The 13,912-nt window shown below is 35.8% G+C and overlaps 1 protein-coding gene across 6 annotated transcripts in view; it reads left to right on the top strand.

Annotated features, from left to right (window-relative positions):
• The window catches only part of atp8a1 (ATPase phospholipid transporting 8A1), a 97,291-nt gene that overhangs the window by 14,177 nt on the left and 69,202 nt on the right, over nt 1–13,912 (top strand). For 4 of the 6 annotated variants that reach the window (XM_067518835.1, XM_067518837.1, XM_067518833.1 and 1 more), the window contains exons 2-6: nt 1,699–1,813; nt 6,876–6,975; nt 8,937–9,035; nt 12,430–12,475; nt 12,744–12,784. In XM_067518835.1, the coding sequence (XP_067374936.1) occupies nt 1,699–1,813; nt 6,876–6,975; nt 8,937–9,035; nt 12,430–12,475; nt 12,744–12,784 (401 nt within the window). Of the gene's footprint in view, nt 1–1,698; nt 1,814–6,875; nt 6,976–8,936; nt 9,036–12,429; nt 12,476–12,743; nt 12,785–13,804; nt 13,879–13,912 lie in introns of all 6 variants that reach the window. The other 2 variants (XM_067518836.1, XM_067518834.1) reach the window with 1 other exon arrangement.

Here is a 13,912-nt window from a genome sequence, read left to right as displayed (position 1 = left end):
ACTGCTTTAATTACAAAAGGCCAGGAGTGAACCTCGATTTCTGTTAGGGTTACAATAATTATATATTTGCCTGACCCTGCCTGACGTCCTTTAAATGGGTCATCTTGTCTGAAACAACCCAAAGCATTCAGTTTATTATTAAAAAGACAATGTTTTTACAAATTTGGTGGGAGCAGAGCCGTGCCTCATTTTTTTTAGATGTGTAGAGAAAAATGCTGTTATCCAACTGAGGGGAGTTTTTTTTTCTTGGCAGTACAGTGAAGTTCTGATGATTAATGAATAAGTTATGTATATCTTTCTTTTGCAACTTGGGTTTGATAATGTTTTTAACTATGTCCGTGTACTTCACATCAGCCTTAGGGATATGGTGATTCACTATTTAAAAATACTGTTTACTCAAGGTCTTATGTGTACAGTGCACTGTACGGGCCTGCTGGTCCACAGATACGTTCTACTACTTTGATCAGCAGGATGTGGCTCTTAACAGGATTTTCTCAGATCTAATCGAAACACATTTCCATCAACAAATAGGTCTTAGGGACAATCATTAAAATGTTAGCTTTGATATAAGTCTTAACACAGGAATCACACTCATAGAAATCAGCTTTCTCGTTTAATTAGGGAACGATTTTTTATATGCACTTAAGAAACCTGGTTACACCCTGTTGCTCAGCTGTGTGTTTCTTTCTGCAACTTTTTGTTACATACATGTGTTGTTGGAGAAAGCCAAACAGAAACCTGGTTATGTTTATACATGGCAAGGACTCGGCATTCTCCGACAGAAATCTACTTTGGGAAACCAGGTTTCCCTAATTCTCTAACCTGATTTCAGAGTTTTCCCAGTTAAATGATCCCTACAAATCAGCTTTTCAGATAAAGTTGACTGTAACCTGGTTACTTAAGTCCATATAAAAGCTCTCTGTGTCTACTGAACACTATAGATTAGAATTGGTATTTTCTCATTGGCTAGTGTTTAATTTGTCATCGTAATATGCACCTGCAGAAGATGTACACTAATATGAAGAATAACAGAGTTCTTGTTCTACTACCTTTTATGAAACAGCGTGAGTCATTGTGTTTACATAAAGCAGGTTAATACTTGTCAAAAAATGAATTAAATACAATACTGTCATTGACAGGTACTGTCATTGACAAATAATTTGGAAAGTCCTTGGAAAGCCCCTGTATTTGTGCAGCTCCTTGCTCAACTAAGAAAACAATTTGAGTATTATATTGACATCAGATGAGCATACATACAGTAAGACACATCTCTTTAATGTATTATGTAGGCTACAGTAGTTGCTGTGAACAGTTGACCAATACATAGTTTGCCATTGATGCAGTAAGAAAAAGGCGCTATACTGTAACTGAACTTACTTTTCTGTACATGACATTTCATTTTAACAGAAATTTTAATGTAAAAGTTTAAAATGACTGCACTAGAAATGAACAAAAGTTGTTCATTAATTTATTAAAAAGAAAAATAATTTATATAAGTCTTGGATGATATACTATATATCTTTGGCCTTTGAAGCACCAAGGTCAACTAAAAACTTGCCTTTTACAAACTGATGGCTTCTTTGAGGTTTGAGGTGCATGTCCCCAAACTCTTCAACACCTTTGTATCTCACTTTTGTTTTTGCTTTTTTTAGGACAGATTTAGGTCTTTATTAAACCGCTTTTCTTTTGATTCTGCAGGATATGAAAAGACAGAGGACACATCAGAAAAGACATCCTTAGCTGACCAAGAAGATGCTCGACTGATATACCTCAACCAGCCGCAGTTCACGAAGTTTTGCAGCAATCGAGTGAGGTAAGAAGATGTGTCTGTGGTAGAAAAATATTCAAACGTTGCTACAGTATATCTAGTAAAGACTTTCAAAAGAAAATACTGCATAGGCTTTAATTATATAGTACAAACCTCTGTAAACCATGAGGATAAGGCTTTGTAGGAGGTAGAAAAAGTTGACATCTCTGATTAATGATGTCTCTTCCCATGTGTCTTAAAATTTGGCTCAGTGGCACTGAAAATTCCCACGCCTGGTTGTATTCCATGCTTAACTACACTGTTGGTATAAAATGCTGGTATATTTGACTTGGAAATGGCAACCTAGAGGCTATCACTGCTTTTCTCATTGACCTAAAGCATAACTTGCCACTTAGCCTTTAACCCCAATAACATTAAAAATCACAAGTGAAAAGCAGAACTAAAGCACGCTTTGGCCAAGTACACGTAGTTGCTATTTTCTATTCACCCTGGGGAGAGTTTTCTAATGGCAAACAAACTTGAATCCATTAAGTATTTCTTCAGCATATATTGTTTCCATAATATGTCAGATATTTTGTGAACTTTGCATACGTAAGTAGCATAGATATTTTAGATGTAGTTTACCATTTTAAAAAGAATCTCAAATGTAAGATTATGAAGTTGATTTATTCATATTTTTTTGAATGCCTGTCCCATAGTTAAATAATATACAGTGCAGTATATTTGATGTAAGGAGATAATTTGTAATACCAGGTGTATTAGTCAAGATTTTCTTCACTGGTTTCTTAATCTTGTTGTTGCTCCTAGAGGAATGCACTGCTTTTTCTATTAAAGGTCAGTATTGTTGGGTCAGACCATCCTTGTCCAGAAATATTACAGTTAATATTCCTGCTGCGTCAACAGGTTGAGACGTGGTGTATTTATTGGTTTTTTTACACAGACACAGATATGCAGTGAGCTATCACCATATCAAATAACAGACAAATAACTATACAACATTTCCCTTACTTCAGTTTATTTTTACTTAACCATATTTAATTCATTTTGCTTAATTATTATTGTTCATGTTCGCTGAAACTTCACTTTGTAAATTACATGTCACTAATGATTGTGATATCTATTTATCAATATTAGAGTTGTATCTATATTTTAGATATGTTTTGCTTATTAATAATTAACAGGCTTAAGTTCAGTAAGGATTTTCAATGAATAAAAATTAACGTCATTTCGGTACCTGAGCGATCTTTAAATGGCTTTTAAAATGCATTTTCAAACATCTTTTGTTTCAGAACTACCGCTTTTGGATTTTACTTAAGTGCAGCCTTATGTCTTCCCAGTGATTTCAGAGGTTGTTCCTGCAGTACCTCAGCAGTAACTTGCCTTTTGTTGAGACCTACATCGTCCTTTTAGTTTTGAATTCTAAATGTGCCCAAACATTTGCTTCAGGCCTTGAAGATACAGGCTTTAGGCTGATCTGAAGATCTTATTTGTTAAAGAGGATTGGTTGCTGTCTCAAAGTGACCTGTGGAGACACGAACAGGAGCAGGGTCTGGTGTAAATGGCGACTCTAATCTTACAGGCAGACAGAAATGCTTCACAGGCTTCTTGCTTTCACTTGCTCTTATTTTCCCTCTCCACCATCAGTACTTGCAGCTCCAGTAACACTGATGTGCACACATGTGATAACAAGATGTGCTTAGGTGTGGTTGTCTATGATAAATATGTTTATTCATCTGTACTACTGGAAAATCTGCTTGTATTGTTAAACGTAGTCATCTCTCAGTGTTTCCTATGGCAAATGTGAGTGGCTATGCAAACTGTTACTATTGTGTATCAATATAAAGCTGATGTGTGGTTCAGTGTTATTGTTATGTCAGTCAAATTCCCCCAGTCATTCATATCAAGAATTTAAGACAGGGGTCACTAATAGGTTGACTGCGCTCTGTGCCAAGACCCAGACGCTATCCTGTCCAAACCTAAAGCCGGAAATGACATATTGAGATTTTATTCAGCTTTGGTGGAAATTAGATTTTAACAGGCGAACTCTTTACTAACATTGTTTCTACGCCGCTAGTCAGCAACAGGGACGCCCTACCTATCACTGATTGGTCAGTACTCGTTGCCATCTGGACACGCATGAGGATTGAGGGGGGTCAAGTTGACAATGTTAGCAAATCACAGGCAGAATAGGGCGGGCCTTCACTGAATGGAACCTTTATTTGGAGTAAAAACAGCAGCTGTGACAGTGACAGGGAGAGAGAAGAAGTGAAAAGACAAGGAGAAGAAAAGCAGTGAAATTGTAAGTCAGTGTGTAATGGATTGGGGTGAACAGTGGAAAGTTGACACAGAAAACGGGGCTTTTATTTCCGGGTGAACTGAGTTGTACATGTATATCCTTCCCACAGGAAGTGCGAAACTGCTCTGTTTCAAAAACTCATTCAGTAATTGCCCTTATCATGTAAAATGTTGAGTTGACCGTTTTTTTTTTTTACTTATAAGACAAGACTTCATAACACAACAATTCATAACAACTTACACATAACAGCATTCAAAACATTTGCTTTTACAAAAAAAAACACATGCTTTTAAAGTTATTCTGATCTGTGCTGCATAGCTGTAACAAGTGGAGGATGTGGGCCTCTCATATCTTCACAGCATGCTTGACAGTTCCACTTCCATATAATCAGAAAGGAGCAAGGAAGTTTAGTGATAAGCAGAAAGAGAAAGGCGGTAACAAAGACAAGATGACAATTGTATTATTGAAAGAGAGGGGCGGTAAATCTACCTTTTAGGCATCCTGCCTCAGAGCTTCCTCAGCAGCATTAGTTGGTATGTCATGGCAAAGCTATGGCAGCAACTACACATCAACACTACCAGGCTTATTGTGGTGCTTGGAAGTGCTTGAAATATGACCTATGTGATTTTTAAATATAGTTTTCATTCTAGTCCTAAAACTAGATAAAGAGGACTTATAAAAACAAATTTCTTTTTAAATAGTGGTTTTTAGATCATATATAAGCAAAGATGGAGAGAATTGTAAAGAGTTCACAAACTTTTAACTCCCACTGTAGGTAGAAGTGGTACTTTAAGCAGAAGGCTGCTCTTTGCAAATAGTGAATATGAAATGTGATCTTTGATAAGATCTTACAGGTAATAGAAAACCTGGCCAAACCTGGCCATATCTAAAATTTTGTTTGTAAATAACACAAAGTAAAACTATAAAAGGAGCATATTGTGTATCTAAGGTCAGTTTTATTTTCTCACTGACACATAAAAACATATTTCTGTCCTTGTTCCACTTCCTTGTTTTTCGCATAGTCTCTCATTGAACAAGCTTATTGGCTTTTAAATTTATGATAGTAAACTTTGAGCTTCTTGACATTGATTTATGGAAATCAAAACTTATTACATGATAGCTTGATACCTGGTGGCAAGACTGTACACTGTTTTCATTTAACATGCTTTCTACCTAATGTGTTAATTAGCTAAGCCTACTGTATATTTCTTGGCTGCAGTTTGCATTTTATTTATTTTTTTCATATAAGCATTTCTCTTTATGCGTTAAACTCAAATACTTAGTATACATATACATCCTGTAGAACTACCCAGAGATTCAAACTTAATTTAAGTTATAATTTTTTTAACATGATAGCATCTGGTTAGGGTCACTGAAATCTCCTGTTTCCCCATCATAAAGCACCAGACTGATTCTGCTAGCATTAAAGTTTAAAATCTTGTCTGTACATATTTAAAAGAAGTTAAATATTCAACATTTTTAAAGTATACTATTTTATACTATTTTTTTAAAAATTCCAATTTACTTTGAAAAATGTTTGGTGCTTTCAACTTGTTTCGTTTTAAAATCAAGTGACTCCAATGGCATTAGTAAAATTCAGACGCAAAATTAAGGAGTAAAACTTCAATAAAGGAGCCAGATTAGTCCAAGCGACCAACCAAGCGACATTTAGATGGATACATGAAAGTGTATTACACTTATATGGCAAGCTCAAAAACAAACCACATAAATTCAGACACTGAAAGTGTAAAATATGTAAATGCTATAAATACAGTGTTTCAGCCTTACAATTTAAAAATCATAACCTGTTACTGTCTAATTTAAATGTATTTTAAATGTGTTTTAGAACGTATCTCAGTAAGTTGGCAGGACTCAAACTTTAGTTTTTACAGGGGAGGCAGAGATTTGGCCATTTTTTTTTCACACAAAAACTGAAATAACTAAATTAAAGTAAAGACTAGATGCTTTTGTATGAAACAAAAGATGGTCCATCTTGTTCTGACAGAGCTCTTTATCACACTCTGTGAAACTGGTATTACATTGTACTACTGTCAGAACAATGCCTTCCTCTTTCTCAATTGCTCTCACTCTGTCCCAGAATGCACCATTGTACCAGGCAGGCAGGATGACAATGAATATAAAATCATTTTTTGTTAATTCAATGCTATCCTACTTTTCTATAACTTTACATTCTGCTTGAAGATTTGCTTCCACCAGCTGCTGAAAATGTGCTTGATTCAGCCTAACGGCGAATGTTAAACTACATATGCTTATCCCGTTAAGATGGCTTCGAGGCTGTACTTTTTCAATACTCTGCTCGAATACGTGTGAAGGCTTTTGTGCACACGTGAGTAAGCAAAGCACTGCTGGCAGCTTGGCATACATCATGTTGTATATCTTCCTCCAAAGTAGCTGTACTGACTGGCCCTTTATCACAGCTGTAAATCAGACTGCTGGAGGTCTAATAACTGTGGAACTGATGAGGGGCTGCTTTAGCATTGGTATACCACATCCATCACCACCTAGCACCCCCCCCCCCTTGATTTCTACTGCAACCCAGGCAACCCTGTCCGAAGCTCTTTACACCCCCTGCAGACTCCCTTTCTCTTCCTAATTATTCTTTATGAATATGTAGTCTCAAGCACAAGCACATTTTCTTATTTTTACTTTGAAAAAAGTTTGAAAGGATTAATGCAAATAACGTTGATGTTTAACTTACATTATTATCTGCTTACGATAACTAATCATTATGTTTCTCTCTTGTTTCCTCTTCCATCCATTGGCCTGTTTGCTGCTCGTTGCGATCTTCAGCACTGCCAAGTACAACGTCCTGACCTTCCTGCCCCGTTTCCTCTACTCACAGTTCCGGAGGGCAGCCAATGCCTTCTTTCTCTTCATTGCATTGTTGCAGGTAAGATGTGGCGTTGTTGCGGCTGCCTCTCTGTCTGTGATTAGTCATCAGGCAGTTGACCGATTTTGAATAAAAACATACCAGACAATGTTTCATTTTTACTCTTGACCTAGACACAATTTTGAAAGCTCATTTATACAATTTTACACATAGGGGAACAGTCCTTTATACTGCATATTCTGACAATGAATAATACATGTAATACTTTGTACTGTGCCTCCAATAAAAGGAAACCAGATTTTCCAGGATTTGCTATAAAACATATTAAATATCTTTGAAATGTATAGGGTGCAATTGTACTTCATAGATTTCTAAAAAATGTATAGAAACTGCATTGAATTTTGGCAGCATACACATACTGTATATTATAAGAGCCACAAGTTTAATCTAGAAATAAATTAGATAAATAAATAATATTTTCCTCAGTTTCAATGTCCAACATATTATTAGCTCTGGTAAGGTTTTGATTGCTGCGAATCAACAATAGATGTCCGTACTACTGGTGCTGCTTTGATGTAGAGCAACACAATTATTTTAGCTCTGAGGATCTTTGCAGTGGTTTGCCTTTGTAGAGTAGGTCAACATTTAGCCCTCTTAAGAACCGTTAAACCCTCAACTATCAATCAATGCTATATAATCCCAATGAGCCTAATATTAGCAGAAAAAAATTATTATAAAAGTAGCAATGATGGCTGCCAAGGACTCAGATTATGCCTTTACCTATGTTTATCCCGACATGTTAACGAGTGCTTTCAGGGTGGGAATACGATGAATTTAGTGACCTTGAAGGAGTTGTTTGAAAAGCAGCCAGTGTAAATCTTTATTGCTTACCAAGTTGCAACCTTGAAAAAACTTCAATGCAGATGAGAACGAGAGAGATCCGTTTTGCTGAAGTTTCGTTCAAGCGATGTAACAGTGGTCTCCTCTGGTCCATAATTGACTTTAATTATGCTTCCATATGCTGTTAATTATTTTGCTATTTTAAGTATTTAAAAAAAAGCAATTTCCTGCCTGGCAACAGCACACTAGTGTATTATGGGTAATGGTTTGTGGGGAAATATTGGGTTATACCTTGTTAATAACATGGTATTAGCTGGGCGGTATTCTGGTAAGCACATAAAAGGGGTACTTATGTATTAATGATGTAACAGTATTATCTTAATAAAATAATAAAAGTAATAAAGGAAAATTAATATTATGATAATTACTGTAGTAATTACTTGGCAGTGGATGTATCTAGGTGATTAGAGGCCAATGGATAATAATGTGGAAACTAACCACCAAGAGAGAACCACAATGATTACCTGGAAACGCTTATGGCTGTTCTCTATTTAATAATCAGGAAAGAGAACTGACACATTCATAACTACCTAATTGTAATTAATTTCATAATAATCTATAGTGGTAATCATGGACGACATAACAGCGCTCCAGAAGTGAAGCCATTTTAAGCCATGGTTGCTGTATAGGTCACAAACCCCATCCCTTCAAGAGTTATTGCTTTAGTAATTTCCATAACATAAAATCATTATTTTTATTATCAACATAATACTGTGAAATCTTTATTACAATATATTACACACTGATATCATGTTATTAGCATGTTACTCCTTCTATTACGATATATAATCCCGTTTTACATTATTTCCTGAAATATTACTCCACTATTACCCTGCTGTTACCTACTGTAAAGTAGAGTGGCAACATTGCATTTGTGTTTTTGTGTTGAATGCTGTTTATCACTATTTTTGCCCCTTTGACACTACTAATAGGAGTAAAATACCCTCCTTTATGTTAATGTTTAATGTTTTTATGTCAAAAATATGCATCAGGTTATTATAGTGTTTTGTTTTTCATTTTGAAGTTGGTAAAGTTTAATTTGTCATGTTGCGTCAGCTTACACAGTGTTTTTGTTTTCTGAAAAATGTTTGACTTATTTTTTATCATTGTGCCTCTTCCAGCAAATCCCAGATGTGTCACCTACTGGTCGTTGGACCACTCTGGTGCCGCTGCTATTCATCCTGGTGGTGGCTGCTGTCAAGGAGATCATTGAGGATCTCGTAAGACAGATTTGAAAAATATTTGATATTATACAAGACTTGGTATTTGTGTTTATAAGGAGATCTTTCTCCATTTTAAAAAAATATGTTGACTTGTTTTAGTCATGCATAGTATTTTTAAAACTTTTATAATTTCATGAGATAGCATTGTAAGATTAGTTTTATGGGTTTGACTGTATGTTATTTTTTAATTTTTATATGTATTTTATATATCTTTTTTTATATTTCATCACTTTGTCATACAAAGTTCTTTATCAAGGGATAATACCTGAGCTCCTATCTGGCTTAGCAAAACACTATTGCTTAGGAACTAAGTCATGCTCTCATCAGCTAGATTAAAAATCCGGCAGTCAGCAAGTATCAAAGGCAGTCAACAGACTTTCAAAGGCCTAATTTGCATTGAATTGCGTAGCCTTCATGTCTTTGTGGGAATAATACACTATGGACACAACTATACTGCAGCTCACCATATGTAGTCGATTGTGCTATAAAGTAAGAGACACCCGATATAAAAGCAATATAATTTTATGATGTTTTACAATTTGTTTGTGATTAATATATACAGTATAATAATGCAGCACTTTATCAATATCTTCTTGACCATAGGTCAAGTCAGCATATATTTTTTAGAGCTTTTATGATATGGTGTGGCCCTACTATAAATTCTGTTTACAGAATTTGTGCATCGGGCCTTCAGTGTCTGCATAATTTTTGCATTTCGTAGTTCTCAATTTGTTTTAAGGTGATTTTTAACAAAGTATGGAGCATCTAAAGCAGTTACCACTAATCATCAGGAGAAAGTTGTCAGAGCATATTATATGCATAGAGTGAAATCAAACTTGCTGATGAGTCTACTCTGTTGGAAAATAGGTCAGTAGTTCTCAGTTCAATTGACATACTCTCACTGAAGTACTCTCCCCTCCCTATGGAGAGAGCATTTGTGTTCTCTCCTATTGTACAGAAGAGTTCTAAATTGTTCCCTGTAGATAAAGAGGAGACAGCATTGGTTATATGACCACAGCAGGATACTCCAACATGCAAATGCACATGGACCATCAGACTTAGACAGATACACACACACACACACACACACACACACACACACACACACACACACACACACACACACACACACACACACACACACACACACACACACACACACACACACACACGGATCCCAGAGATCACAGCTGGGCCCACTGCCCCCAAAGTCGGTCAATTACCCAGAAACCGATTGCACATGTAGAAAAGGCAGTTAGTCCTAACAAAGCAAAATATCTACCTTCGAGCAAGATGGGGCCGTTAACCAGAAAAGGCATCCAATAAAGAGCATCAGGGGTGATTTCATTATTGTCTGAGTTCTTGTTTGCTGCGAAGTCAAAGGGATGTCCATCCAATCCAATCAAGTTTGCCTAAACAAAGCCCGAGAATTTTGCATTCTACTGCACTGTATTGCAGTGACCCTGCAATGCGATCCTGTAGGCAGGTCCCAGTGGGCAGTTACTTTATACTATTGGTTTCTATTGTGTTGAAGGGACCAGCACAGCACTTTTTCTCCTGGCCTGTTGTTGAAAACATAGGCATAAAATGACAATGACTCTGTCTTCTACTGCTGAAGGTCACTTGCACACACGTCTATTCCCTGCATTGTGCTGTCCTTCACAAGTTGACCTGACAGTATAATATCAATCCCCTTACTTCATGAATCATGCACTATGGACATGCAACTATTTCAAGCTGTTTGTTCAGGACAATTTAGCTTTTTTTCAACTAAAATGCAAACACACAGTGCGAATGCAAGATGCAGTGTTTTCCACATACACATATGTAGAAGCAATTATAGCAGGTTTTATTAAAGTAACATTGCGGATGCCTTATCCATTTCTCTTTTGCTCATTATTTCATTATTTATAGATGCCTGATACTTTAGTATGTATACATGACCTGTGTGTGGTACTCTCCTTCCTCTGCAATGTGATTACATCTCAATACTGAACATCTTCATTTCTTCATTTCCACTTGGACAAGAAGAGTGAGAGTGGAGGAGAGACAGAATTTTAAATTGGTAAAAGGGAGGAAAGGTTGCAGAGTAATTGATACAAATACAATTTGACTCTTACTACATTTCTATGAATAGAGGAAGGTCTATACAGTCAACTGTGTTTATGAATGAAATGAGCTCACAGCTCAACCACAGGGCATCATGAATGAGCTTTGTACTGGTCTCTACTAGCAATTTTGGCACAGTGCAGCTGGTGATAGGCTGAAACCATGTGACAAAGTCAACCTTTTCATTAGACACTACAGCATGTTGCAGGGACATTAAATCACATTTGATTGATCTGGAGCTTGAAAATCAAGGGAGCAGATAGCAGAGAGCTAGAGAGTGGAAGCTTAGGCAACAGTCACATGTAAAAATCGAATCACAGAGATATGGACTTGAAAAAGTGAATCGAACAAAAGTGCAAGAGAAAACAAAAGCTGTAGAGCAGATTCAGTTTAGTGCTTTAAATGGTTTCAGAGGTACTGAGTGATGTTTTTTTGACTTCTAAATGTTCCCAAAGAGAATGCACTTCACAAGACTTTCTGTCTTCTGCTATGGACAGTACAGTGTGCTAAATTTTCCAAATTAGTTTTAATTGAATTAGAATTAGAGTGGATGTCAAAGTAAACCGATTACTAGCAGGGATGTTGAGAAGATATGTCCTAGCCTTGCTACTGCAACAGCACATGTTGCTTGTAGGAGGTGGATTTTAAAAGACAGTGATTATTTATTTGTGATGGACTCAGCAGTACATTATTACTGAGGGTGATGCTAGTTGACAAGCTGTCCCTTGGAATCAACTTTTGAAGTCAGTTGATTGCATGACTGTTAACCAAACAAGAGGAACATGAGTGGAAGTACAACTGATTTTAATGTGATCTCACAGATTACACATATGAATTGATGAGAAACCAATCTCACACAAAATACATTTAGCTGCTGGCCTGGAGTTTTTGTTCATTACACTTGATCATCATTAGCAGTAGATGTAGTTTTTCCTGTTGTCATGCAATCGTAGATTTTTACTTTAATTGTATTAAAATGAAATTTAATTGAGGCCCACGAAAAATGTTTATGCTGTTATGTTACCCTATGATTTAATGGAAAAGGCATTACTTAAATGTCAGCTTCTTTAAGCAATTTAGTACAATATAATCAGAAGTAGATGCTCTTATAATACAAGGCAGTTTTTGAATGAGCAGGGTTTTTTTTGCCCTCGTTAGCTACACATACATATCGCATACATTTCTCAATCTTTGATACTGCAACTGCAAACTGCTTTTAAATGAATTAACACAGGATAATACAGTATGTGTAATGTAAATATATTTTCTTGTTTTTTTTCAGAAACGTCATAAAGCTGACAATGTTGTCAATAAGAAAGAGTGTCAAGGTATTGAAAATAGTTTTTTCTAGGTTCTTGAGTAATATATTTTTGGTTTCAGTTAAAAACTCTACCATATTGTATGTAAATGTGTTTACATTGTTAACAAGCAAGTAGGCTTTTATAGAAATGTGTCGGTTTCCTTTGTAACATGGCTGAAAATTTTACAGCCAGTTTGGTGTTTTTTCTAACTGTCTTGTCTTTCTCCATCTCTTATTGTAATTTCTTTCACATTTCTTTGTCCCTTTTTTCTTCCTGCACCATCTGTTACTTATAGTACTGAGGAACGGTGCTTGGGAAATTGTGCACTGGGAAAAGGTATGTTCGTACGATTATTGGTCATTTTCAAAAGTTCACATTTTCTGAACCTGGATCATAAAACCGATCATTTATTTTTTTTCACAATATGATGTATCATTGTCAGTTGTAGAAATCTCATGCATAGTACTGACACGGACACGTGCACACACATACTCTTCTTATGTTACCCTCTAATTAATCCAATTTTGATGGTCAATACTTGGCAGTGCTAGAAGGACAAAAAGCAGCTTCTGCTCTTTACCTACAATTACATTATTTTATTGCTTTGGGGACTGTACAGCTAAAATCACAGGATGTGGAGAAAACAACACTAGGTAAGACAGAAATAAAGTAGATTTATATTTTTAATAATTGGTAAAGCTGCCTCATTCATTGTAAGATACATTCAGCATTGAGCATTGGATATTCTGTATGAACTCAACACTTAGCTCATACTTGTACAGCTGTATTAAGATTATTACAAAACATGTGCAGTACAATATTGCTGAGATAACATCACAATTTACACCATGACATCGAAAAATAAAATGAAAAGAAATGTGCAAGTGATTTGATTCATGCCTCAACTTGCATCTTACATGGAGAAAAATCAGTGTTACTTGCTAGTGTGTGTGTGTGTGTGTTCTTTTTATACACATAGAAAACTTCTCTAAAAAGCCGGGGTTTAAATAATTTATACATTTCACATCTTCATCATGCATATTGTATAAGCAGCTTCTCTTCCAGATTTCTGGTCTCCAAGTTTCTTTAACTTGGAACTCTTCCAGGACAAAACTCTTTACATGTTTTTGGTTCTATTTGCTGAATATCTAGGTCATAATTATTAGTATTGATGTCAGTTTCCTTGTTTTACAATTCACATTGTATTGTGCTATGTTTATTTCTTTAATGTATTTAACCTTTCATTCCAGAAATGCATTTTTACTCCAGATTTTTTCTTTTTTATTTTCTTAACTCATTTTTCCTTTTATACTGTTTCATAGGCAGTGAAATGCAGTAACCAGTTTATTTTCACAGGTTGAAGTGGGTGATATTGTTAAAGTAAATGGCAGTGATTTCGTTCCTGCGGATGCTGTCCTTTTATCATCCAGGTATCCTGCTTCAAGACAGTGGGGAACTTCTCCC

This window comes from Channa argus, chromosome 10 (genome assembly GCF_033026475.1).
Source record: "Channa argus isolate prfri chromosome 10, Channa argus male v1.0, whole genome shotgun sequence".
Classification (NCBI taxonomy): domain Eukaryota; kingdom Metazoa; phylum Chordata; class Actinopteri; order Anabantiformes; family Channidae; genus Channa; species Channa argus.
Note: the sequence above shows the minus strand (reverse complement) of the source record. Positions and strands in the feature narration are given on the sequence as shown.